Source organism: Hoplias malabaricus, chromosome 2, assembly GCF_029633855.1.
Source record: "Hoplias malabaricus isolate fHopMal1 chromosome 2, fHopMal1.hap1, whole genome shotgun sequence".
Classification (NCBI taxonomy): domain Eukaryota; kingdom Metazoa; phylum Chordata; class Actinopteri; order Characiformes; family Erythrinidae; genus Hoplias; species Hoplias malabaricus.
This window is the reverse complement of record NC_089801.1, coordinates 54306062-54332222: the sequence shown is the minus strand read 5'-3', so window position 1 is coordinate 54332222 and position 26161 is coordinate 54306062. Positions and strand designations below refer to the sequence as shown.

Below are 26161 nucleotides of genomic sequence, written 5' to 3'. Positions count from 1 at the left end.
TACAGAATAAAAGTTGGGTAAATAAAACAGAATAAAACTTACTCAAACACCTTAATATCTATGTCTTGGGACTACATTTTTTACTACACAAAATATAATTGGGAAATATACTTCAACTTTAAGCATTTAAGTATTTTTTGTAAGGGATGTTTTCCTACATAGATTATACAAGCAATATGGGCACTATCAAACACCAGAGTCAACAGCTGGGTCATCCAGAGTGTTTTGAATTTACATATTATAAGGGCTGTCCACAAACATTTCTTAAACCAGATTTCTTAATCATGTGGACACATATATCAAATTACCTAGTTCATAATTCCAGTCAATTATTTATTTTTGCTTCCCATTATTTATTTACTGCCCATTAATATGGATGTTTATAAAGAGAAATGTTAATTAGCCTCATGGCCTCAGAATTAGTTCCACTTTTTTTTAATGGTACAGAGGGCAAGCCACCTGACGCTTCTCCAGTTTAACTAACAGCCCCCAAGTGGACACTTCTGACACATCTGGAATATGCCTTTAACTCCAAGTGTGTACTCCACCTCCTTGATCCCTCCTTATTTCATTATTTGCAGGGCAGAAGAGCATATGCCAGAAAACTAGATTGTGTTTTTCTCTTAGATCTTCTCATTTTGTTCTCTTCAAACCTCATCCACTTTCATTCTTGTGTTCCCAGACCTTTGTAGATATTAATCATGATGATTGAATTCAGTTACTTAAAGATTTTTAGTTCTGCTCACATTGCTTGTTTAATTTCCATAAGAAAATGGTTTCAAATTAAAGGTGATGCATATGACTGTAATCAAATACACATTTTATAAAATTGTAGAATGCTTCCTCACCATCTAATAGCCCTCTGGTCTGTTTGCATGCTGGTAAATACCAGGTGTTTGCATGCATCCCTCTGTAAATATGAAACAAACATATTGTCTCGGTCTGAACACCAAAACATCAGGTATTCAAAGCTTATGCATAGGGCTGTGGAAGGGGAGGCCCCGGACTCTGGCATTCTATACCTCCATAGCTCTCACACAACTAAGAAATGGCATCTGGAAGCATTGGGACTGTGGTAAGTTCTCCAGATGGTGAAAGTCATGAAAAGAGATAAGGGTGTTGGTCTATTCCGCTCCATAGGTGGGTAACACTGACCTATTTTTGCTGTTTGCATGACTTAAGGTGGAACTGACTAACTTTAATGAATCCATAGATAACATTTTCATACTGAAAATGCTCCAAAACAGTTCAAGTTACAGTTTAGTTTATGTGGGAATTCATTGCACGGCTTTGGAAGGTGCAGGTGTTGAATGAACCCAAACAGGAGGTTGGGGATTTGTTATCTTGTAAAAAGTGGTTTTCCAGAATCATATGCATTGCCTATAAGAGGCCATCTTTTGCAAAAAAAATTACATTCAGGTATCATAAAACAATAAATATAAAATGGCCATGAGTTGGTTATAACATGATGTTTTAAGAAAAGACATCCCTCAAATGGTTTCTGGGGCGCTACAAATAATGTCATTGCAAATGTAAAGGAGGACCGTAAGATAATTTTGTTAGCTGGGAAAGTAAAGATAGGACTGACTTGAAGCTAATTTAGAAATTGTTATAATGAGCATGTAACAGTGTAAGTTTCAGCCCAGTTTTGTCTTAGTCTCTGACAGTATTACTCTTGTTTATCATCCTATGTTTTCCTATCTGTGTGCTATTGTTATTTAGTTCCTTGCTGCTCCGTTACTCCCACCCTGGACGTGTTGCACCTAGGATATCACAGTGAGTTGAGGCTGTAATTTTAAGGTAGAAATACTACCTAGTGTTCTTGTAAAGAAACAGAATCAACTCAATATGAGTCCACTACAAACATGTGGACATGTTTTTCAGACTCAACCTGAGTAGATGTGACTGCAGAAATATATTAACTTCCTAACTGTGAAGGTATTTTCGGTGGTGAACAGCCAGACATCTGGATCAACAAGATATTCACTGATCTGAACTACACAATGGACAGCTTATTGCCTGAGGAGTGGGGAAATGTTTTTTTCCCCCACATGAAAGCAAGAGAGAGGCAAGAGCTCAGAGCATGTCAAGGGTGGAGCTCACGTTTCTCCACAATGAAAGCTTCAGTGGAGTTGAAGACAAGACAAGCAGCAGGAGCTCATGTTTGTTTGCCAAGCTCTCTGAGAACACCATCTCTCTCTCTCTCTCTCCTAAATTCTGCCCTCACAACTGCTCTGTACAATTGTAACTACACTGTAAAAAATGACTGTGAAATTAACAGTGAAATGATGTAAAGTCATGACAAAAAAACATTGTAAAGTGGAAAACAAGGATGCAGTGTATAATTGACAGTAATATGTAGTAAAATGATTAAGCAAACAAAACTGTTAATTTTACTATAAATATATGTTAAAACAATCCCAAACTTATGTTGAATTTACAGTTTACTGTAGTTTAAACTGAGAAAAATTGCAATAATGTATACAATAAAATACAGTAAAAATTACAGCATGGTGGTGTTAAAATAATACTTTTCATAGGTAGATTTTATTTTATACAGAAAAAATCTGTAACATTTTACAGATTTATTGTGTTAATTTTCAGGTTGTACAAAAACATTGATTTACACTGATCTGCCATAACATTAAAGCCATAACATTAATTTTTTTTTTCTGCTTCCTTTCACCCTGTTCTTCAATGCTCAGGACCATAACAGAGCAGGTGGATCATAGCAGTACAGTGTGGTGGTGGTGGTGTCTTAATGTGGATCAGAAAAAGCAGTGATGCTAGCATAGTCCACCAACCACAAATAACCAGCCAAAAGCATCCTACAGGCAGTAATGAATTGACTGCAGGACAGCCAACACAAACCAAGGAGCAAGATAATTACTATCTCTGATTTTACATTTAGAAGGTGGCCAGACAAGGTAGGCATGTCTAACAGAGTGGACACAGTGTTTAAAAACTCCAGCAGCACTGCTGTGTCTGATCCACTTGTACCAGCAACACACAGTAACACACCACCAGTGTCACTGCAGCGTTGAGAATGATCCACCACCCAAGTCATGTTCTGATTGGGTTCTGAACATTTAAAAAGTGGGTGGAGGTATGCAAAGCAACAAACAGACTACAGTGTAAATTTACAAAATACATATTTTCAATGGAAATGATCAAGTGGACAAAAAGTGTACAAACAAAAGCAGGTGGCTTTAATGTGTTTAGCTAAATAAATAAAAATAATATAATTACAGATTTAATTAGGTCCATAAATATTAGGACTTCACCAGTATAAAACACATTTCCTTCCTGTTAGACCACTGCAAATTTATTTTGAATTTAATTCTTATTTTGAGAGTAATTACAAATATTATGATTGTAATTGCCTTCATTTGATCTTAGTCTTCAAAACGGACAGTTACTGATCATCTGCTCCTGTATATTATTTTGCATCACCTGTGCATTGTGATTTGTAAAGTATGAGATTTGTATTGTTATTATTACAGAATATTAAATTTTGTTTATGATCTATATGATATATATGTTATAAAAGTAATTATAATGATTTTTTTACTTAAAGTTTACATTCCCGCGAAAAAAAACGTCTGTTTGGATTTCAAACAAGAAGAACTCCCTCTCTTCAAATCACTGTGCCGTAGTGTTTGTTGCTGTTCTTTCATTGGATTACTAGTTATCGCGTAACAAGTAAATCTCGCGGGATAATTAAACTCGGCGAAGTTCACCCGTCGTTGCTGAAAGCGCGCCCATTTCGTCAGTGAGTGGAGTGTGAATGTGTTGACATTGTGAATCACGGTATGTTGCACTGGTAGACGAATAGTTCACTTATTCTGACTTCTGTTGGTTTGACCGTTTGTTCTCAGAAAGGTACTAGCGAATATTTGATGAACCAGTGTTTAATTTTCATTCATAAAAATCCAACCGTTACGCAAGAAAGAAACTATAAAACGGGGGGTTATTGTTATCACTAGTTTGCTAAAATGATTACCTGCCGTTTTTGTAGCAAATCACTTGATTCTTTAAGGGGGTATGTGTTGCATTGTAGAATTCATAGGAACGAACCTCATTGTTTTTTCAAATGTGTTGGCGCTGACTGCAAGCGGACATTTTGTACTTACGCAGCTTTTAAAGGTCATTACTATCGGGTTCACCATGTGCTTGCACCCCCTGTTACTGCTAAAGCCGTTGTCACAGATTTTAAATGTGCAATTTCGCTGTGTCAGCGCCAATTTCACACAGTAAGAGAACTTGTATCCCACTTAAAAGAGCATATAGTTGAGGGGCGATATGTGACATGTCCAATAACAGGTTGTAAAACTACGTTCGCAGTGAAATCATCATTCACTGCTCATATGTCCAGGAAACATAGAGCATGTTCAGTGGATAACATAAGTGACATGTACAAGGAAACTATTTCTCAGTCTTCTGCTGCCTTTGCATACGAAGATGCTTCCCAGAGCTTACATGATGCAACAAAAGAAACCATTGAAATACCACCAAATTTTAAAGAGTCCTTTCTTAAGAATATGTGTTTATTATACCTAAAATTGCAAGGGCTGCTTCTTCTTCCTGCTTCAGCAATACAAACAATTGTTGAAGAGATGCAAAATGTACACGAGTTAGGACAGGATTACACTTTAAGTAAAATACATTCACTTTTAAAAAATGACATGTGTCTACCAGATGATGTTATTGCTAAAATTTGTGAGTGTGTGAAAGAAACTGATCTGTTTTCTTTCTGTCATCAGGGACCACTGAGAACAACATATTCAAGAGCTCAAGCATTCAAAACTTTGTTCAAATACATAGAGCCTAACAAAGTAACATTAGGAAATGATGAAAATATGACACAAAAATTTGCTTATTACATACCTGTGAAACAAACATTGAGTAGCTTATTAGAGTCAGATTTATGGAGTATTTCAATGTCACAACAATCTTTTGAAACAGACACAGATGCTTTTGGTGACATAAGTGATGGACAGAACTTCAAGTCCAATCAGTTTTTCATTGAAAATCCAAGATGTCTGAAGCTAATTCTGTATCAGGATGCTTTTGAAATTGTCAATCCCCTTGGCTCAGCTAAGAAAAAGCACAAAGTTGTTGCAGTATATCTTTCTGTTGCAAATTTACCTGTTCATGTGCGATCCAATACTGATCATATGTTTCTTGTTCTGTTGTGTGGAGAGAATGACCTTAAACAATTTGGATATTCTAAGGTTTTCTCCGAGATGTTGGTGGATTTAAAAGATTTAGAGGAAAATGGAATCAATGTAGGGGGTGAAACAGTCAAAGGGGCTCTGTATTGTATTGCTGGTGATAATTTGGGTTCACACAGCATTGGTGGGTTTACTGAAAATTTTAGTCGGTCGCAGTATTTTTGCAGGTATTGTGAAATCACACGGAATGAGTTTCAGAGTGATGATCCAAATATATGTGGTCCACAGCGCACCCCTGAGAGTTACAATTCTGCTGTTGGTCAGCTACAAGTGGAAGACAGACAAGACACCAAAAGCATAAAGGTAAAATCTGTTTTCAGTGATCTGACATCTTTTCACGTTTGCCAGCCTGGACTCCCCCCTTGTTTAGGCCATGACATATTTGAGGGTGTCTTAGCCTATGACATTGCACTGTACTTGAAATATTTCATAAAGAAAAAGAAATGGCTTACATATTCTCTTTTGAACCGGCGTATCAAGCAGTTCAAGTACAAAGGACCTGATGCTCTCACAAAGCCATGTGCTGTCAACTCTGAGCTGTCCAAGCTTTCAGGTCAAGCCATTCAGAACTGGAATTTTTTAAGGTTGCTCCCTGTATTGATTGGTGACAAAATACAAAATCCTGAAGATGATATTTGGCAGTTAACCCTCCAGCTTAAAGATATTGTTGATATGATTTGTGCACAAAAGATTTCATTGTCACAGGTAGCCTACCTTGACATTATAATCCAGGAGTATTTGGAATCAAGAAAGTGTTTATTCCCCGAGAACACGCTAAAACCAAAACACCATTTCTTGCGGCACTATCCAGCCCTAATTTTAAAATTTGGCCCCTTGATCAGGTTGTGGACCATGCGTTTTGAAAGCAAACACAGCTACTTCAAGAGATGCGCCAGACATTTGAAAAACTTTAAAAACATCTGCCTAACTTTATCTGAAAGACATCAGATGTTCCAGGCATATCTTTCAGCTGGGCCAGGGTGCAGTCCACTTTTGCAAGTCAAAGACAGTTGTACTTTTTACCCCAGCCTGTACAGTGATGCCATTAAACATGCAGTGAAGGATTTTGTCTTTTCAGAAAAAGACACTAGTGTTTCCACAGACATACAGTATAAAGGTACTTCATATAAAAAAGGGCATTTCCTTGTGGTAAATAATGAAGAGTCCATGGAGTTTGGAGAGCTTCTTATTATTTTAATTCAAAATGATTCAGTTGTGTATTTTGTGACAGATGTACATAAAGCTGACTATCTTTCTGAATACCATCTGTACTCAGTGACAAAAGGGAATTCAAGGTTGCAATGTCTTAACATTAATGACTTGGTAGATTTTTATCCATTAACATCATATATTGTTAGTAATAACCAAGTAATTCCCCTGAAACACAGTGTGCTGTCTAAATAAACATTACTTTATCCACTGTGGTTTAGCAGTCATAGAAATTTGGCATGCGTTCTTTAAAAAAAATTGATAAAACACAATTTGGAAAAATACAAAAATGACTGCAGTTTCTTCATTTTAGATGCAGAGAAATTATAAGTCCTCACTGACATATACTCAGAGTAGACATTTCTCTTGTTGTGTCAGTTGACCAATTTTTTTTTTAATGATATCTTTCATTTCTAATATTGAAAACGGGTGTCTTTCTTCCTTGAATCTAAAGATGACTGATGCAGAGCAATCATTACTGCGCACTGCCATTTCTGAGGTGTTACCTGACCTTCCAGAGGTGACAAAAGATATCCTAGAGGAGACCTTACAATCCCTTGGGGTGGAGACATATTGTGACTTTCAGTTTATCACGGAAGCTGATTTGCTGTCAGCGCTGAGGCCAGTTCAAGCCCGTAAAGTTGTTGCTGCTTGGAAGCTGAGATATTCAGGTATGGCAGTAGAGAATGCAGCCACTGCTCAAAGTGGCCTGCATTGAAAAATCAATTATAAGCAGTAAAAGACTTAGAAACGTTCATATTGTGTTCTTGATATGTTTGTGTATGTTTTTGCAGGCCAGACTCCTGAAACCAGCAACTCACCTGTTGGTGCCTCACTGAGCACACACGGATTCTTCCAGTGTGTTTCACCTAGAAGTTCATCCTCAGCCTCTTCCAACAGCTGCCCAAGCCCTGATATAGACTGGGTGGATACTTTCATGATTCCATGGGAGAAGTTCCCAGAGGACCTAATGCAGTCATTAGAGAGAGGAAAACGACCAAGTCCACGAATGAGAAGAGAAATGGTCCGGATTGTAGTTTGTGAGATGATGCGAAAAAGTTCTTGTGTAAGTAAAAGGAATACTACTCAAGTTGCCAAAAAGATGGTGGCAAAATATCCAAATTCTCTGCAAGACATAATAGAGGGAGATGTGATTGGCTCAGGGTATCACTCTCTAGTCAAACAATTACAAAATAGGATAGAAAATGTGAAGAGATCAACAACCCCAAAAATGAGAAAACGAAAGAAATGCACTGAGGACTCAGACACAGATGAAGTGCCTCCAGAACGCAGAGCAGCAATCCAGGACACATATGGGTGCATAAACTGGGATTTAAAATTCCTGCCCCTTGGAGAGACACCTGAGAGCCAGGAAGAAAAGAAAGAAAAACTGAAGATGATGTCTCAGCAAACTGAAGTAAATCCAGAGGAGGTCAAACTAATTATGAAGGTCACTTTCTACACGCAGCGTAAACAAATCAACCAGGGGAAAGATATAAAATATCTACTGGAGGAATGGCCATTTTTGTTCAGTGAGCTTGGCATGGTGGTTCACTTCAAGGAGCTCACTGGAATTGGACTTAAAGAGACTTTCACACGAAATGTGGATATGAAGGGGAAACGGCTTCTGAACTACATGAAGACTGTTTGTGTCAACAAGAACAAAAAGTTCCTACAGGCTGTGTTAAAGCATAAAACAACAGTGGGAGAGGTGAGTGGATGCTCAGAAGACATCAAAGAGATGGTGTTGCTTCTATTGTCCTACTTTGATGAGAAGGAAGACGTGATGTTCTGTTATGTGGAGGACACGTGCCTTGCTGGAGAAGTACAGATGGACCAAGTTCCCTTGACTCCCACCATTGTTGTGTGTGGTAAGTTAACTTCCTTGCTCTTTAATTTTTTCTGTAGTGTTTGTTTTCATACTTGTTTTTTTTCATTTTCTTTCACCTGTTCTCTCTCTGACACATTCAGATTGCACATGGTTTGTTAGTGTATGCTCTTAAGTTTGTTTAAAGTGGCCTTAAAAAGCCTTACATTCCTGCATGCTTAAAAGCATTTTAATTCACCTTTAAAAAAAATAAAATAAAAAAAACCTTTCGACTAAACTGAGTATAAATGTTTAGAATTCTTTAAAGTTATTTACTTTTTTTTTTGCTTGCATGTTTGTTTGTTATTCTGTTAGGGCAATCCTGCTATTCTACAAGGCGGTTTATGCTGAATGTGGATCGAAGCATTGTTCAGGATAAAGTCACCTCTTTTGTTTCTGCTCTGTGCATGATGTTTGGGAGCTATTATTGTTTCAACATTCATTATCCGTCAGACCTGGCATCAACCTTGGAGTTTCTGCAGAGGTATAATTTTTTATTTTATTTTATTTTTATTGATTTATTTATTTATTTTTGATTGATATTATCCAGTATTTTTAATTTACTTAAATAAAACAAATGTAAAAGTAGCTGCTACAGTGGAGACTTGTATAGTGTTTGTGCGTGTGTGATTATTATTATTTATTAATTTACCCACCCCCCACTCTCCCTCTTCCATTACTGAAGGCATTTTAATATTCCATTGTTTTTCTTCTATATCAAAAGGTGTTTTTTCTCCATCAACCCAGAGATAGGCACTAAAGTGGAGAAGACAAATACATCTCGTCTTCATGTGAACCCTAGAGTCCTTACCTTGATCCAGGAGCTTTCAGATCACGAGTGGCTTGATGTCTGATTATGGACTAAACTCTGTAAGGTTTATGGCAAGTGATTTGCTCTACTCACAGTTTCTGTTGATTATCTGCTTAATTCTTCTGAAATTGTTTATCAGTTTTATTAATTTTGCAAACAGTAATTTGTTAGTATAACTGTTCTATTCTTAAAATCCTGAACACTGCTCCTTTTTAGTTTTTTTAGTTAGCTATTTCTAGTTATTTGTATACTACAAACACATTTCAGATTTACCTCATATATATATACACAAACACACATAGCTTTACGCCACTCGCAACAGACACTCGCATGCACTGCATAAACTACACACATTTAAGAGCACTCCAAACAGACAGACAGAGACACAACACAAGCATTCGCACACCTCAAGCCCCACTTAAAGAAACTTGCACCACATAACACTTTCTCACACACTACATAAAGTACAGCCAGACTCTCGCATTCATCTCACACCATGTACACCACACACTCATCTCACAAGCCATACATATGCATTCGCAAACACATATAGACAACAAACACTACAGACAGGCTTTTACATAATTTCACACAACACACATTAAATTAAACACACTCACAGCACAAAATGCATACAACCCACACCACACACATACTCACAGAAACATACTACATACACCAGACTCTCACTTATTTCTCACACCATTTACATGCCACACGTACACTCATCCACAGACACACTCCACACTACACATATACAGCTTAAATAAACACACTCGCACCACAAAATGCATACAACCCACACCACAAATATATTCTCACACAGATACACACCACATACACTCATGTATTTCTCACACCATACATATGCCACACACTCACATACCCAACACTACAAACACTACACAGATTCTCACAGGTATCTCAAACTACAGACACTGACTTCTGAACTACACAGATTATCACATACTGCACAAACCTTAGAAAAAGCTTCAATAAACTAGCAACAGCCTTAGCATTGCATTTAGCCCTACAATACCTTAACAATGGTATAGCAAAACCTTGGCTTTCAAGCTCTTGGCTTTGGGGCACCAACTTAATTATTTCACAAAATTCTTTTTTGTAGTTGCTTTTGTATTCATTTTTATTTACATGGCTCAATTTAGTATGCTGGTTTTAAGATAATGGTACATTTTGTACTGTCTAGTCTATTACGAAAATACAGTAATGCTTAAAAAGTGCAGTATATTCCTTTCCTGATTCATATTTCTTTCTTTCATTCTTTATCCTTTTGTCTTTTTGTTCCAGTAAGAAAATCATAATGTCACATGCTCTGTATTCTAATGTTTATTAAGTGTGTGTGTGTGTATATATTGGTGTTTGTTTTTGTTAATGACTTTGAGGTTAATAAATCCTTGGAAAAGCATATTATTGGATTTTCTTTTTCTTACTGTACAGTTTATTTAGCATTGCTTTTTTTCCAATTATAAATGCTTTAGCATTTCTGGTCGGGAACTATATGAAGATATTGTAGTTTAAATGAAATTGATATTAGTCAATAGAGTCATAGAACAAATGTTATATGCTTTTAAATCCTAAAGAATACGATAATAAGAAATTCAGTTGCAGTATTTAAATATTTATTTTACTGTAAATATGTTTATTAATACGATAAGTAATATAAAATAATTAAGTAAAATTTGCATAAATATTTTGTGAAATGACAGTTGCATAATGAGACTTTTACAGTAAAACAATGTTGTTATTTTGGTATTTTTCCATGTATTTGAAAGGGAATCACTGTAAAATAAGCAACAACAGCATGTAAATTTTACTGAATGTATTAGTTTATTAACGGTATGGTTATGCTAATTTAGCAGAAAACTGCTGTTGGGTTTACCAATTTAAAAATGTATTTTTTAAACTTTTTTAAAGTTTAAAACAGTAAAATTTACAGTTTGCTCTGTAAAATGTTTTACGTTTCTAATGTATTTTTAACAAAATTATTCTGGTAACCACAGCTGCCAGTTTTTTTCCGTAAAAACAACGGAATTTTTTTTACAGTGTAGTTAGTAGTACTAGCTAGTGTAGGTAGTAGGTCCCAAATTGTAGCAAAAGTAGACCTTATTATCACAGCCTCAAAATTGACAAAAATAGTAGGTAAAAATATCATGTTACATGAGATATTCATGATGTTCATACAGGTCTTCATGGTAGTCACCTTTCATGACCGGGTGGACTGACTGAGGTGGACGCAAGCACTATAACACATTGGATTTATTGAGAACAAAGATAAAGAACTGAGACAGATGAGACTCAGACAGATAGACCTAGACAGAAGATACTCAGACATAGATACTTAAACATAGAAACCTAGACAGGGATGATAGACAGAGACTTAGACATAATTAGACCAGGATACTTAGAGATAACAAGACAGGGATACTTATACAGAGAGACCTAGACAGGGTGACTGATACAGAGAGACTTAGGATGACAATGGAGGACAATGGAACTAATAGACTAAGAAGAGATACAAACAGACAGACGAGAGAGATATACAAAGAAACTAAAGCAACAATGATAGATACAGACAGACCAGACAAGCACAAGGAGTACAACAATAAGAAGAAACAGACAGACCAAACAAGCACACAAAAGGAAAATTTCCAACAACCAAGCAGTGAAACAAGGGAACTTAAATACACACCACAGACAAGGAACATCTGGGACAGATAACGAGAGGGCAGGACTACAAAGGAGACACATGTGGAGACACTGAGGAGAGGGTGGAGCTAAGGCAGGAGTAGGGCAGGACAAGAACAACAACAAACAGAGCCATGTTCTACATGAGCACATGGTGGGAAAAAAACAGCCATAGGACAGTACAGGACAGGGCCAGGGCGTGACATCATCAGATAAACAATAGTAAACACTGACCGGCCAGCCAACATCTAATAGAACAAGACTGCTGTTTGTGGCCCTCAAAGTAAAGTGGTAGAACACTTATGGCATAGTATGTGTCTTCAAGGCAAGCTTGTGAGATGCAGGCAAGTCTTGTCATGTTGGAAAAGCACACCAGAGTGTGTGTTCAGAAAGGCCATGAGCAAAGGGATGACAGTCAGATAGCAAGAAGACGGTGGACCACTGTTGGTTCTCTGCAAAGTTGCTGGCATTTTGCACAGCATTATCTGGGCAGACAATTGGTGATTAAACATAATTTGAGACAAAATGACACATTTTAGCACTTTTCCATACACAGTCTAATTTACTCATTTTTCCTTCATTACATTTTTGGTTATTCTTTGCAAATTCATTCATTCATTCATTCATTCATTCATTCATTCATTATCTGTAAGCGCTAATCCAGTTCAGGGTTGCGGTGGGTCCAGAGCCTATCTGGAATCATTGGGCGCAAGGCAGGAACACACCCTGGAGGGAGCGCCAGTCCTTCACAGGGCAACACACACACACTCATACATTCACACCTACGGACACTTTTGAGTCGCCAATCAACCTACCAATGTGTGTTTTTGGACCGTGGGAGGAAACCAGAGCAACCGGAAGAATCCCCCAGGGACACAGGGAGAACACACCAAACTCCTCACAGACAGTCATATTTTCAGTATAATCATTTTATATCATGCATACTAATTAACATATTTCTCATTGTTGTTGGTAATATTTGTATTAGTTTGTTTTCCAGAATAAAAATCTCTATGAATTAAAAATCTGTTTGAGGAGATTAAAAATGTGTTATGTCCTGTTCACAGGACAGTAACCTGTGTGGTCTTTTCATGGATCAGCAGTGGTCTATAGTCTGTGGTGTGCCAACCATTTTTACGCCAGTGGACCAATATGTGCTCGCTGTCTGGGACAGAGTTTGTGCTGAGGTTAATATTTCAGTCATCAGCAGGTCTGTTACATTCTCTGTGTAGCTGTAGAGTACAAAGAGTTGTAACAACAGTTAATGTTATTATTTTTAAATAAACTTTCATTTTCTATTGTACTCTCAGAGGCATGTTGTTTGCCGGATGTGACTAGTTTTAATTTATTTTTTCTATTTAAATATCAGTTTTTATATTTATAAATGTTGTAAATGTATAAATGTCAGTTGTCATAAAGAGCTTATGCAGGTGTCATGTAGCCTTTAAACTAGTTAAGTATTACTTTTTTTTCTGTTTTAAAGTATTTGTGAAATTAAGGTCAAACATATTAAGGTTTTTATTGACATCAAAAACAATGCTTTATTTATTAAAAAGTATTATTTATACACAGTCCAAATACACGATTCATATTCAAATAAAGGTGTTGCTTAATTGTTTTGTTCCTCTTTCATTCAATTATCATCATCATCACCTTTTCCTTTGAAGGCTACAAAAATCATGAACACATGAAAAAATCATGACTTAGTAATATTTAACAGTCTCTCTCAATCAGCTTTCCAAACTCTAATCCATGCATTTATTTCTACCTGACTGGACTATTGTAACTCCCTACTAGCTGGCGCCGAAATGTGCAGCTCGCCTCCTCACTCACACTCGCTCACATCAACACATCACACCTGTCTTGCAGCATCTCCACTGGCTTCCCATAAAATATCACATTCAATTCAAAATTATTGTGCTCACCTACAAAGCTTTACACAGCACTGCTCCATTTTATCTGTCTGGTCTACTTACCCCATACAAACCTACTCATACTCTAAGGTCCTGGATTACTCAACGTTCCACTGTTCAGATTGCAGGGGTATGGTGATCACGCCTTCTCAAGGCTGGCTCCTCGTCTCTGGAACGCCTCTCCCCCAATTGTTCAAGAGGCCAACTTCATTTCCACATTCAAATCCAGACTTAAACCCTACTTCCCTCTTGCCTTCAGTTCCCATTAATGTTAGTCTGTTCGTGATCTGTCCATCTCTATTATGATTCTATAATTATGTTGTCTGCCTTTTCTGTATGTTTGTAGTGAAAACTGTAAGTGAATTTGAGTACTTGAGCGCTATATAAATATAATGTAGTAGTATTATTATTGTTGTATTAGGTGTTGACTGTCCAGTAAGTGTTAACCACCATTAATCTAATACCATAGATTACCATACCATAGAGACCTGTAAGAACATCATTAATAACTGTAATAAATGTAACGTGATATTTGTACCTTAATTACTATATTATGTAATACATTGCTCCTGCATTAAGGCATGCATGAGGCATGCTTACTTCATTGCTTTTCATGATGACTCATGATGTATTACCCGCAGGAATTAATGATTACTTACTGATGAAATAATGCATTAATTAATGCCATTTCATGTACCCTTATTGTAAGGGTGTTTTATATATATGAATGACTGACTCACAGTCTCTGCTCTAATTCATCCCAAAGGTGTTCTGTCGGGTTGAGGTCAGGACTCTGTGCAGGCCAGTCAAGTTCTTCCACACCAAACTCGCTCTTCTATGTCTTTATGGACCTTGCTTTGTTGTGCAGTCATGTTTAAACAGGAAGGGGCCATCCCCAAACAGTTCCCACAAAGTTGGGGGCATGAACTCCAAAATCCCTGTCCACAAACTTGGCACACTGCAGTCAGACAAGTACCTTCTGTATTCCCGGCAACTGCCAAACTCAGACTTGTCTATCGGATTACCAGAGAGAGAAGCATGATTCGTCACTCCAGAGAACATATCTCCAGAGTCCAGTGGGGGGGGGGTGCTTTACACCACTGCATCTATCGCTCTGCATTGCACTTTTTGATGTGAAGGCTATGAAAAGTTTGGAGATCTGTAGTGATTGCACTATGTAACTTTTAGAGGATGGTAGGAAACCACCACTTCCCTCCCCCTCTCTACCAATTTCAGTATAATGCTTTAAAAGTTAATTGAACTAGAGGGAGCTCTAGGAGTCCAGGAACCCCAAATCTTACCTAGAGTTCCTAAATAAGTAAAAAAAATTATATTCTGGTGCAAAGAAGACACTAAAGGCAGATTTATGCTTTTGGGTTGACTCAGTGCAGAGCCTATGCCATAGACTGCACAAGTGTCCTATTTCATTGTGAAAGTTTATACTTGTGCTTTGTCTCTGCATCGCTCTGCAATTACACCACCAAACCACTAGGGCTGAACTTCAAACATCTTCTTCAACCCCATGTTGTACACAATATAGTGGTGTAGCAGTATTAGATTCATGAATCTTTAAAGTGCACTAATTAGGGAGTGCTACATATACATATAGATGTTTGACCCTGAGTCAGACCCAGAGCAAGAAGAAGAGGAGCCACCTGCACACAAAGCCGGTCCAGACATTTCTTGGGCCTAAGCAAAATTTTGAACTCTAAGCCAAAATATGACAATTTTCTGACAGTTGCACCTGACCCTCCACTAGTACTCTCCCACTTATTTTTTGGCTAAAAAATAAACAACCAGCAATAAAATGTGGTGTAAACAAAAAATATTTATTTTATAAACAATATATAAATAAACATAATTTAGTTAATCATAGTTTTAACATAATTAACCTTGTGATCAGGCCTCCAGCATATTAAAAAAGAAAAATAAGCCAACATAGCTGGTTATTCTGCAGCTTGCAGCTGTGTGTACCTGTAACTGCTTCACTGTTTAGGTGTTTAACGAAAACTTCAAATATGCCGGTGTTAGTGTGATTGTGTGAATATAGTGGCAACATCTAAGGTGAAACTGAAATTTCCAAGAACTCAACTTAGCACTTGGAAATAAGTATGTCATTTTTTAAGGTGGTATGAAATAGTAAGATACTTTTTTAGACTGTACAGGTGTGTTTGGGGAAGTTTAAACGAGTGCTAGACAGTATAAAAACATCAGTAAATGTTTTCAGCCTCAAAGTTTGGCTCTTGATACTGTGGCACTGCGAGGCATTTAAGATCATGGAGAGCAGCTGCGCAGTGCACAGCACCTCTAAATATATCCCCGCAGCTATGTATTTAGACTATTATTTATTAACAATCCAAACAAGTTTACCTCACTGCTGTTCCTGCAGCTAACTCTCGTGGAGTCTTTTTTTCCTATTTTCATTTTCTGAAGGATAGTTTCTGTTCATCTTCTGATTAAACACAAACTCTCACTAACTTGAGATGAGGGGGGCCTTCGTTAAATTGCGGGGCCATATGCAACGTGAGCGTAGTGAGCGTATTGGGCGGTCTGGCTCTGCCTGCACAAATACCTTCACGGATACCAGGGTGAATCTAAGCAAAATTCTCTAGTGTGACATTACAATAAGAGAACCATCCAAATGGCTTGTAGAAGCATATGATTCCTGACACCAAACTCTTTCGACTGACTCACAGTAAATGGATGGATGTTTTTTTTTTTTTTTCACGCGTGTTTATAGGAGCAGTTGAGATCCAAGTGGAAATACAAAAACAAGTGAATTTTGCATAACCTGTCCCCTTTAACTCAAGTACATGGTTTGTGTACTTTGTCCACCACTGGCAAAATCCGACAGCAGCACGTGTGGTTTATTCTAACTCTAATTCTAATCATTTTAGCGTGAGATCACTAAGATTTCCAGCTGGAATTGGAGATGGAAATCGCATTATGTGATATTAGAGAACGTGCGCTCTACTATATTCAGCCTCGTTCATCATCTGTTCCCAGGAGGATTCTCGAGCTTATTTGTTTGCGTGAGCGTGTGTGTTCCTTTTAAAGCTATACACATGTGTCTGTTTGTTCTGAGAGATGTTTTCATGTTCACAAAAAAAAATGAAAAAATTGGAAAAATTACATTACATGCCCATAGAATCATCCTAAATGTTAAAATAAGCAAATTAAACATGGTTGTGATTTGGTATAACATTTTTCAGGAATTATATTTTCATTTCACCCCTCTCTATTTTTACTGAATGGTACAGTATGATTCTGAGCGGGACATGTGAAATGTGTAAATGTGTATGTCCTGGGAATGTTCAGCTGAGCTGTCAGTTGTTGTAACATGAACGCTACCGCTACACAGGTGCATACTTGAGCCGTAGCTAAGCAGGACTGATGGTGCTGGTGAAGTCTGTTTACCAAAAATGCAAGGAGAAGTAGCAGAAAGCTGAGAGGGAGAAAAAGGGCTGACAATTAGTGGCTCAGTTTTTCCCAAAGAAAAGTATTATTCGCTGACCTTAACTTGGTGCTTTTAACATACTAGTGAATGATAGAAAACCAGATTTTGTATTAACCTGGTTGGATTATCAAGATAACAATTTACAATAAGCAGTGCAGTGTCATTTTATTTAAATATTCCATTTAACTGATGTGTTGAGTCACCTGACTTCATAAATTCAAAGAACTAATTCCATAATGACTCCTTGCCCAGGTCCCTTCTATATACATATATAAATAAGGTGTCGATACCTGATCTGGTAATCAAACCCCATTCCAGCTTTCTCTGTCACAGATATTGTCCAGTGATAAATCATGTCACCCTCTCTAAAGCCAGGATCTTATTTTAATGATTTTAAGCAGACACCCTCCTCCTCTGGGACTTGCCTCAAAACAGTGGCTACAACTCAGCATTTAGCACCAAATTGAAACAAATGGTGCTTTCCTCGAACTCGACCGATCCTCTCTGCTCCAGTTGGGCTTGAGCAGGTTTCTAATGAGAGTATTTGCGTCAACCTAGTGGCTCTCTGGCCCACAGAAAAGGAGGATAGATTGCACATAGTGACAGTCATTTCCCATAAATGAGCTCCTGTGTTCCATAGCTGACAATGGAGAAAAAAACTCTTTTCTGTCATGCTACCATCCTGTGGCCTTTTCAGTGCCAAAGCCTATTAACAAAGAGATAATGAAGAAAGAGACATTAAACATGCACTAAGGACATCATACTTTCATTCACTCTTTGAAAGATGTTCCATGTTGCCGGTGCTCTGTAAATAAACCTAGATTTTCCATGGGCAGTAAAAACTGAGGGAGCTGCTGTTTAATCCAGTCTCTGGAACGATATTTGTAAGTAACATTATTAAAATACACAGTTATGTAGGATGGTAATATGAAATACAATATTCCCCAAACCTCATAAGAACTGTTTACACCTGGCATTAATGTGTGTTTAAGTGCATGTTTGAATTATGTTCAGATCACTTGAAACACTCAGACGTGGTCTGAGACTGATCTCATCCACATTTAACAGAAGTGTAAACAGAATGCGGTTTCTGTGTCTGGATAGAGTTGCAAAAATGAAAATATGTCAGTTGAGACACTCCAGGTGTAATGTTTTTCTGGAGATCAATAGCCGGATATTATCATAGACTAATTGAATGTCCATTGTCATACACAAAGAAAAGAGAGGAATTCGGCACAGTTCTTTCCCAAAGTTCTTAACATTCGTTATGTACCAAAAGTCCTCTGGGCAGTCATGATGCTGACGACTGCAGAAATCATAGCGGCTGCAAGTCACAGCCTTTTCCTTGGCTGCTGAAGACAATTCACTGCCTCTTTTACTCCTGAAGTTTGAGAGCATAAAATACACTGGTAGTAGCAGGTGAGAATTGTTTACAGCCAGTTAGAGGAAGTAAAACAGAAATTATGCGTGGGTCTGTGCGCTTTTTATAGGGGAAATTAAATTCATGGGGGATCACATCTGCTCAGACTCGGGATACATGTTCATGACAATTGTAAACAAAATCTGGTCAAAGTATATCCAGATAGTAGCCGGACACATAATGCATGTTAATGCCAGGTGTAAACAGGCCCTTAGATACAGAATACACTAATGAGTATTATCAACCACTAGTGACTAATGCAAATTGGGAATAGAAAACATTTTACCATAATTACATACTGAGGGAATTTTTGCCTCAATGAAAGGGAAACTGTTTTACTCAGTTTACTCCCTGACAAGTAGGAAAGTAGCAGTGGAATTAAAGTTCATTCAATCATTCATTCATTATCTGTAACCCTTATCCAGTTCAGGGTTGCGGTAGGTCCAGAGCCTACCTGGAATCATTGGGCGCAAGGCGGGAATACACCTTTGGGGGGGGGGGGGGGGGGGGGGGGGGTTGGACTGTGGGAGGAAACCGGAGCACCCGAAGGAGAGCACACCAACTCTTCACAGACAGTCACCCGGAGCGGGAATCGAACCCACAACCTCCAGGTCCCTGGAGCTGTGTGACTGCGACACTACCTGCTGTCCTGGAATTAAAGTTATACACTCAAAATATGTTTTTAAATGATTAACTTTATTAGAGTGGTATTTGTGTCATATGCTTTGACACACGTTCATTTTTAATTGTAAATTTATTACATACCAACAAGAAGACCCATGATACAGCAGCTTGATTATTTCACATCACAAAATAATATGTCTAACCAAAGTTATGACTGTGTGATTGTTTGATACCCTGCTTCTGCCTTACACCCAATGATTCTGGGGCCTTTGAAGTGAAGCTGCAAAACTGTAATTTTTAGACTTCACATCTACCAAATAAGATCAAACTGTGCAGAGACCAGAATGAAACTGTTGCGCACTTTCATTAAAGTGAAACAGTAATTTCAGTTTGGAGCCAGAGCATGACACAGATGTGATTATGGGTAAGATTGTAGCCTGAGAGTTAATATTTAGATTTCAGTATGGTGCAGTGAACCAAAAAGCAGACTTAAAATCATCTTTGAAGTTTTCAATCCACCTCAATTGGAAGAGAAGTTCCCTGTCTTCAATACACAATTACTTTTTATTTGTTAAATATAACATACTTAGCAAGATACAAAATGTTGCCAGTACAAAATCAGGAGCACATTCCTAAATTTAGGTTTTAAATATTTTTAAATGTCACTCCTTGAATAAGTACATAATTTACATTTTAAATTGGTAAATCATTTGTCATATTTGTGTTGAGCTCCTATAAATCTTAGTTTATAAGGGATATTAGACCTTTACATATTGCCTGTTTGCATTGTTATTGTTTCAAAAATTAATATAAAATAAATAAAATGCAGTCAGACAGTGTGCTGAGCTGGTAACACTAAAGATTCTCCAATGGGCTTTGGTTGCACCCTGAGCAGATGTGTGAAATGTTCTTTATTGCTCTTTTAATGGGAGCACAGTTCTTGTGTTTTTTTTTATGTGTAATAGGCTTAACATGATGATCATTAGAATGTGAATTGTTGCTCCTACTGTCTTTTCTTTATTAAGGTAATAGTAAATCTGACACATAACCATTGAGAAACCTTGCTTGGCTGGTATAACTGGAAATAAGCCATTGTGAGATTTGGGAAGTTAGTCTGGTGTAGGCAACACCCAAGTCCCTAATGTAGACGACTGAGGTTCAGTTCCCTGCTTAGACAACCACTTTACTCTGCACCAATAGGAGTCAGTAGGTTAGTCTCCTAATGCTACATTTGCGTACCTTCATTCATTCATTATCGGTAAGCGCTTATCCAGTTCAGGGTCGTGGTGGGTCCAGAGCCTACCTGGAATTATTGGGCACAAGGCGGGAATACACCCACAGGGGTGTATTCACAGGGCAACACACACACTCACACACACACAGTAACTCACACACTCACACCTACAGACACTTTTGAGTCACCAATCCACCTACCAACGAGTGTTGTTGGACTGTGGGAGGAAACCGGAGCCCCCGGAGGAAACACACGCGGACATGGGGAGAACACATCAACTCCTCACAGTCACCGAATCGAACCCACAACCTCCAGCTCTCTGGAGCTGTGTGACTGCGACACTACCTGCTGCGCCACCGTGCCACCCATTTGCCTACATGTGCATCATAATTACATTGTGAAATTCTCTAAATACATGCATCTGCCTACTGTTGATGTAAATTAATTTCAAGACCCCATGATGACTGCATAGTCCGTGTTAAGATCAGTGGGTCTGGACTGGTGTCACTTGGTTTGTGGAGACTGTGTCTGAACCTGTTTTGAATCCCACCCAAGCTGGTGGGGTGAAATGGTGAAGCTGGGGATAGATAGACTCAGCTGTGGATGCTTCTGGCGGGCACACAGAGATGTGATGAGGGTGGGTGGGTGCTGGCAGATGGTGCCAGGAGTCAGAACTAAAAGAGAAAGAGAGAGAGAGAGAGAGAGAGAGAGAGCGAAAGAGAGAGAGATGTAGAATGTCACACTGCCACAGTGGGAAAGCAAGTGAGATTTTGCTTTTGTGAGTAGAAAATTGTGTGAAACAAAGGGGAATGTAGAGAGCACTATGTGTAGTGCTTCAGTACTAGTCTTCTTTCTGCTACCCACATGTGAAACCTCAGAACCCAAATTAAACTCTTGCAACAAACGGAAAGTAAAAAGAAATTATTGTGTGAATAAAAAAATAAAAGCTAACTTCAAAGTTGTTCTAGGTTTTTATTTTGATTACTACTTCAGAGGGGGCTTACATTTTCTTTAATGTGTATACAAACCAGGAAGCAAGAGAGCAGTTGGTATCTGGATAATAGTGCCTTTTTAATCTTTGATACATAAATATGTTAAATAATTTAAAATTCCACATAGATTTTTAATGCTTTATATTATGGACATCAGTGGTATTACTACCATATGAACTGCTCAAATTTTTGATCACATGCCACCCAAGCCTGAATATGACAGGGGTGGTTTAGTAGAGGACAAAATCAATACAAATATTTTTGTCACTCTGCTTGTGAACTAGAAGGTTATATAATACAACAGAATCCTCTTATGCCTTGTATATCACTGATGGTATCAATCACACCTGCTGGAATGAAAAAAAAAACACTTGGAGTGAGTGGCATTAACCTGTTGACTGACCTTGACTTTTGCTTGGACGCTGGAGACGTTTGAGGTTTCATGCCGTAGAGGAGCCACATCTCACACAACCATGACATTTAATGGCATTTCTGGCAGCAGGTGCATTTGGAGGAATCTTATTATGGAGGGGGAAATTCTCCTCTCTGTTTCTGTGTGTGTGTGTTTCTGTGGAGGGCAGCAGGAAGTGAGCTGTGATTGAGGGGCAAAGGTACAAGAATGACAGACAGGTAATGAAAAGGGCAGAATAAGAGACATCTCATTTACTTTCTCTCTCTCTCTCTCTGTTTTCCTTCTGTTGTGTAGTGTAGTATATAATTGTCATGTATGACAACCATCTGAATTAATGGAAAATCTAGAACGTGACTAGTTTTCACGATGTATTTGCCTTTCAGTTAAATGGCATAAATGCTAACCTGAACTCATTTGCATTTTAATGATTTAGGTTCTTCTAATTCACAGAATCATGTCTATATGTAACTTAATATATAATTATATAAAAATAAAGTAATAATGTTATCTCGTTAAATAAAATGAACCCGTGTGCTGTATCTCTAAAATTACCAAGTAGAAATGCATAAAATCTCCAGCCCTGGTCTGTGGAATTTAGAATGACTTGGAGTGGTTTTTTGTGATCCAGAACTAATTACAAATTAACAATACTGCTGAAAATTGGGTAAAATTATTCATTAGAGTTAAAAAAAATTGCATGTTAAATTACCATGTGCATTAACATGTTATTTTGACAGCACAAATAAATACCCATCATTTCAGAAATGTTGTATGAGCAGGTGTCAATAAAGTTGTCAGTATTGTGATACCAATTAAACAACCAATTCATTGAACAAGTCCTAATTGTTCATGCTTTCTGGACTGTTTCTGGTATGTGCTTAAGACTGTAATTACCTGATTAGGAGTCATACCAGACGTGCTCCTGGTATAAATGTAACATGTGTCTCCACTTCATCTCTATTCTCTTCCCCTCTCTGCTTCATCAAGTCATTAAAGGTTAATGAGGGTCTGCATTTCTCTTCACTCGTCATTAATTGGATGTTGGCTTTTTCTTTTCTTTTTTTGGTTCAACCTGTGCTCTTCACTTCAGTGAGTCCACATTCAGACTGGCTCTGCACTAATATCATATGTGTGAAAATATAATGGGATTAAAGTTCCACAGTTCTTAGGACTGCAAGACACTCCTGTGATTCACTGAAACCTGCAACGTGTTCATTTCCTAGTACCTGCATTAACAAATTCAGAGCTAATTTTTTTGACAGCTGGGCTGCTGTTCCAGCAATTCCTGACAGCAAAGATTCAACACTCTTAAAGTCAACTTGAATTTTCTTTCTTAACATCATTTATTTATGAACAGGCTACTGCAGCAAGACATTGCTGTGGGTGGGACATGATTTTATGCACCTAGATTTAATTGGATTGACAAAGGTAGGCAAATAAATCTATACACAAGGAAGTTGTATATCAGATGTATATCAACTTCTTTATGTCTTCCTTATGAGGACATGATTTTTGTAAAACATTAGGGTGTTAAAATGGTTATGATAAGGATAAGTCTCCACTTAAGCTTATGCAATATCCCATGAAATCATGGAGCCAACACGTACCTTTTTATAATCATAAACAAGATAAGATGTAAAACATCCTATGCCAATCCATTAGAGCTTCACATATGACTCACCCCACCCTCTTTCTACGAGCAGCCACACAATTTCTATTGTTCCAATCCTACAGCTACACACTAAGGTTGCTGTGGCCATTTATGATCCGATCAGCAACCTTTAACATCTACGGTTACTCTTTGAGCCCATCATTTAAGTACCTAAACCACCTACTGCATCACTAGCTCTTAATGGGGGTCGTCAGGTAGACCTCGTCAGTGTTTCACTAAATTAAGCCCACAACACCTCCAGAAGGCTCAACAGTGAGGTTTGGTGTCCCAGACCCACCCCTCTCCAACCCAGCTCTACAGTCCTACCTTACTCTTAAGCGTCAACACCCATAAATCCACACTGGCCTACCTGGTGACTAAGGCTGTACCTAGCCCCACTGGCACCGTTAATGCATAATGCATACCAGTTCCATGTGATCTTTACGTGCTACATCACCAACCACCACAACAGCACCTCTGCAGTGCCCAACTAGCCTGTGTTCTCCTTATCCACAACCAGTGAATAGATCTTTCAGCTGTTTCTGATAACTCCTTCACTGCTGCCCTTAATTTCCAACCCCTGAAACCAAACTGCACAAGCATGGATGTGGCAGACTTGGCTACAAATCCCTCTAACACCTACCTCCACCAGTCTTACATGTGCCTGTCACCCACATTCCCTCACCTCGGCCGTCAAATCCGTGTACTTCAGCTTCTTCCTTTCAGATCAGGAGACCTTGCGGGCCATTCCACTGGCCCACGTCGACCAAACTGTTCATCTAGGAATGTTCGGACCTGACACCCATAATGTGGTGGTGCACCATCTTGCTGGATAAACTCAGGGAACGTGCCAGCTTCAGTGCATAAAGAGGAAAACACATCATCCTGTAGCCTGGAGGTTTCCATTGATGAAGAATGGCCCCACTATCTTTGTACCCCATATACCACACCATACCATCAAGATGTGCAGCACCTGAAACTAAAGATACTGGAAGCCTGTGCTAGCATTTCTCCTGCAGTGTTGCTATCAGTGTGTGAAGAGTGAGAAAAGAGGGTTGCATTGGCAATCCAACACAATAGGCAGCACTTCGAACACATTTTATAAGTGGTCAGAAACTTGCAAAGAAAGAATAAAGTTACGTTAAAACACCATTGTTTTTCTTGTGAAATTTCTAATAAGTTTGATGTGTCACATGACCCTCTTCCCATTGAAAAAACAAAAGTTGGATCCAAAATGGCTGACTTTCTAAATGGCCACCATGAAAAGTGAAAATTTCTCCCCCTCCCATATACTAATGTGCCACAAACAGGAAGTTAATATCACCAACCATTCCCATTTTATTAAGGTGTATCCATATAAATAGCCCACCCTGTATTTTATTACTAGAGCTACTTGTCAATGAATTTACTTCTAAGGGTTAGCTGTCCAACAAACCTGCTAAACCTGATTATGTCTCCATAATCTGCTGCTGTTGCACACTGTGCCTCCTCCTCCTGCTCATGAATAAAACTAGTCATCATTTGCCTTGTCTTTGGTGATGTGGCCTTACCAAAGGCTTTTTATGAATCACCTGACCCAAGGCATGCTCTTCAACATTGCACTTAGCCAATCACATCCCTTAGCTCCAATGAGCTCCTGGCTACCTTCATCGCCATTTGTGGATTCCACTTCCTTCCTGTGTTTGTGACTGGTGCTGGTGATTTCATCACTGCATCATTAGATCCTGACAAACGTATCTCCTGACGTACCTTTGCACATTTAAATTCCTCTAAACTTAAGTGGTAGCTCCAGTACCCCTCTCCCACACATTGCCAAATACAAAAGTGGCACCCCTAGCCACTTCCTTATAGCCTTATTCATAACCCTTTCTATTTCCTCTACTTTTGTGATTGGAACATCATAAACTGTCAGCGGGCATCTAATATGAGACAGTAAGCGAAACTGCAAACACCACAATTTAAAATTCCCTGGTAAACATGAACTATCAATGGTACTAATAACCTTCACCAATTCTGCCTTTAGGTCCACCACTTACTCATTATCATTAAATGCTGCACTATACCATCTACCTAAATTCTTTACTGGTCTTTCCACTACCGTAAAGGTAATTTCTCCTTCCATCACAAAATTTTTCATCACAAGGTTTTCCTTCAACAGACATCTAGACTTGCTCGGTTTAACTTTCAGCCCAGCCAACCTTAGATTGTCATTTAATTTCCCAAGCAACTGTTTGTTTACATTCTCTTTTACACACACAGCATTCCTCCACTTTTTTTACAGGGAGGGAACGCTATCCCCCAGTTTTTTAGAAATCCGTGTAAAGAAAGCCCAGTTTCAGTTGTTTACTGAACATAAGCTAAGGCTAGAAACAGACTTGAGCAATTTGGATTTTATTATGAAAAGGGCAAAGCAAAAACAAGAAAAACAAATTGAGGCCAAGCCCAAGAAATACTCTGAAGTCCAGAAGGACTAAATCCAGAGGCAAAAATAGAGAAAAACTAAGCGAGAATTCCGTATACGTGAAGACAAAATAGAAGAAAACACTCAGCTGAAGGAAAACGTAGCTGTCTTCACATCATTACAGCCCTAAAACAAGGTTTAACACAGCGCCGCCCCTCCTTCACCTACTG

General features: G+C 38.3%; 1 protein-coding gene across 1 annotated transcript; it reads left to right on the top strand.

Annotated features, from left to right (window-relative positions):
• The first annotated feature begins 5202 nt into the window (after positions 1 to 5202).
• LOC136673342 (uncharacterized) lies at positions 5203 to 9729 on the top strand. Its single transcript, XM_066648743.1, has 5 exons — positions 5203 to 5537; positions 6898 to 7114; positions 7238 to 8314; positions 8626 to 8794; positions 9035 to 9729. Exons 1-5 carry the CDS (start codon positions 5247 to 5249, stop codon positions 9162 to 9164), a joined length of 1884 nt encoding a protein of 627 aa, XP_066504840.1. The 5' UTR covers positions 5203 to 5246; the 3' UTR covers positions 9165 to 9729.
• The last annotated feature ends 16432 nt before the right edge of the window (positions 9730 to 26161 follow it).

Excerpts from the sequence above, each read along its gene's own strand:
- LOC136673342 (XM_066648743.1), top strand. The coding sequence starts at position 5,247 with ATGTTGGTGGATTTAAAAGATTTAGAGGAAAATGGAATCAATGTAGGG. Across the intron at positions 5,538-6,897 it reads AAGACACCAAAAGCATAAAG|ATGACTGATGCAGAGCAATC; the intron begins GTAAAATCTGTT and ends TTGAATCTAAAG. Across the intron at positions 7,115-7,237 it reads TTGGAAGCTGAGATATTCAG|GCCAGACTCCTGAAACCAGC; the intron begins GTATGGCAGTAG and ends ATGTTTTTGCAG.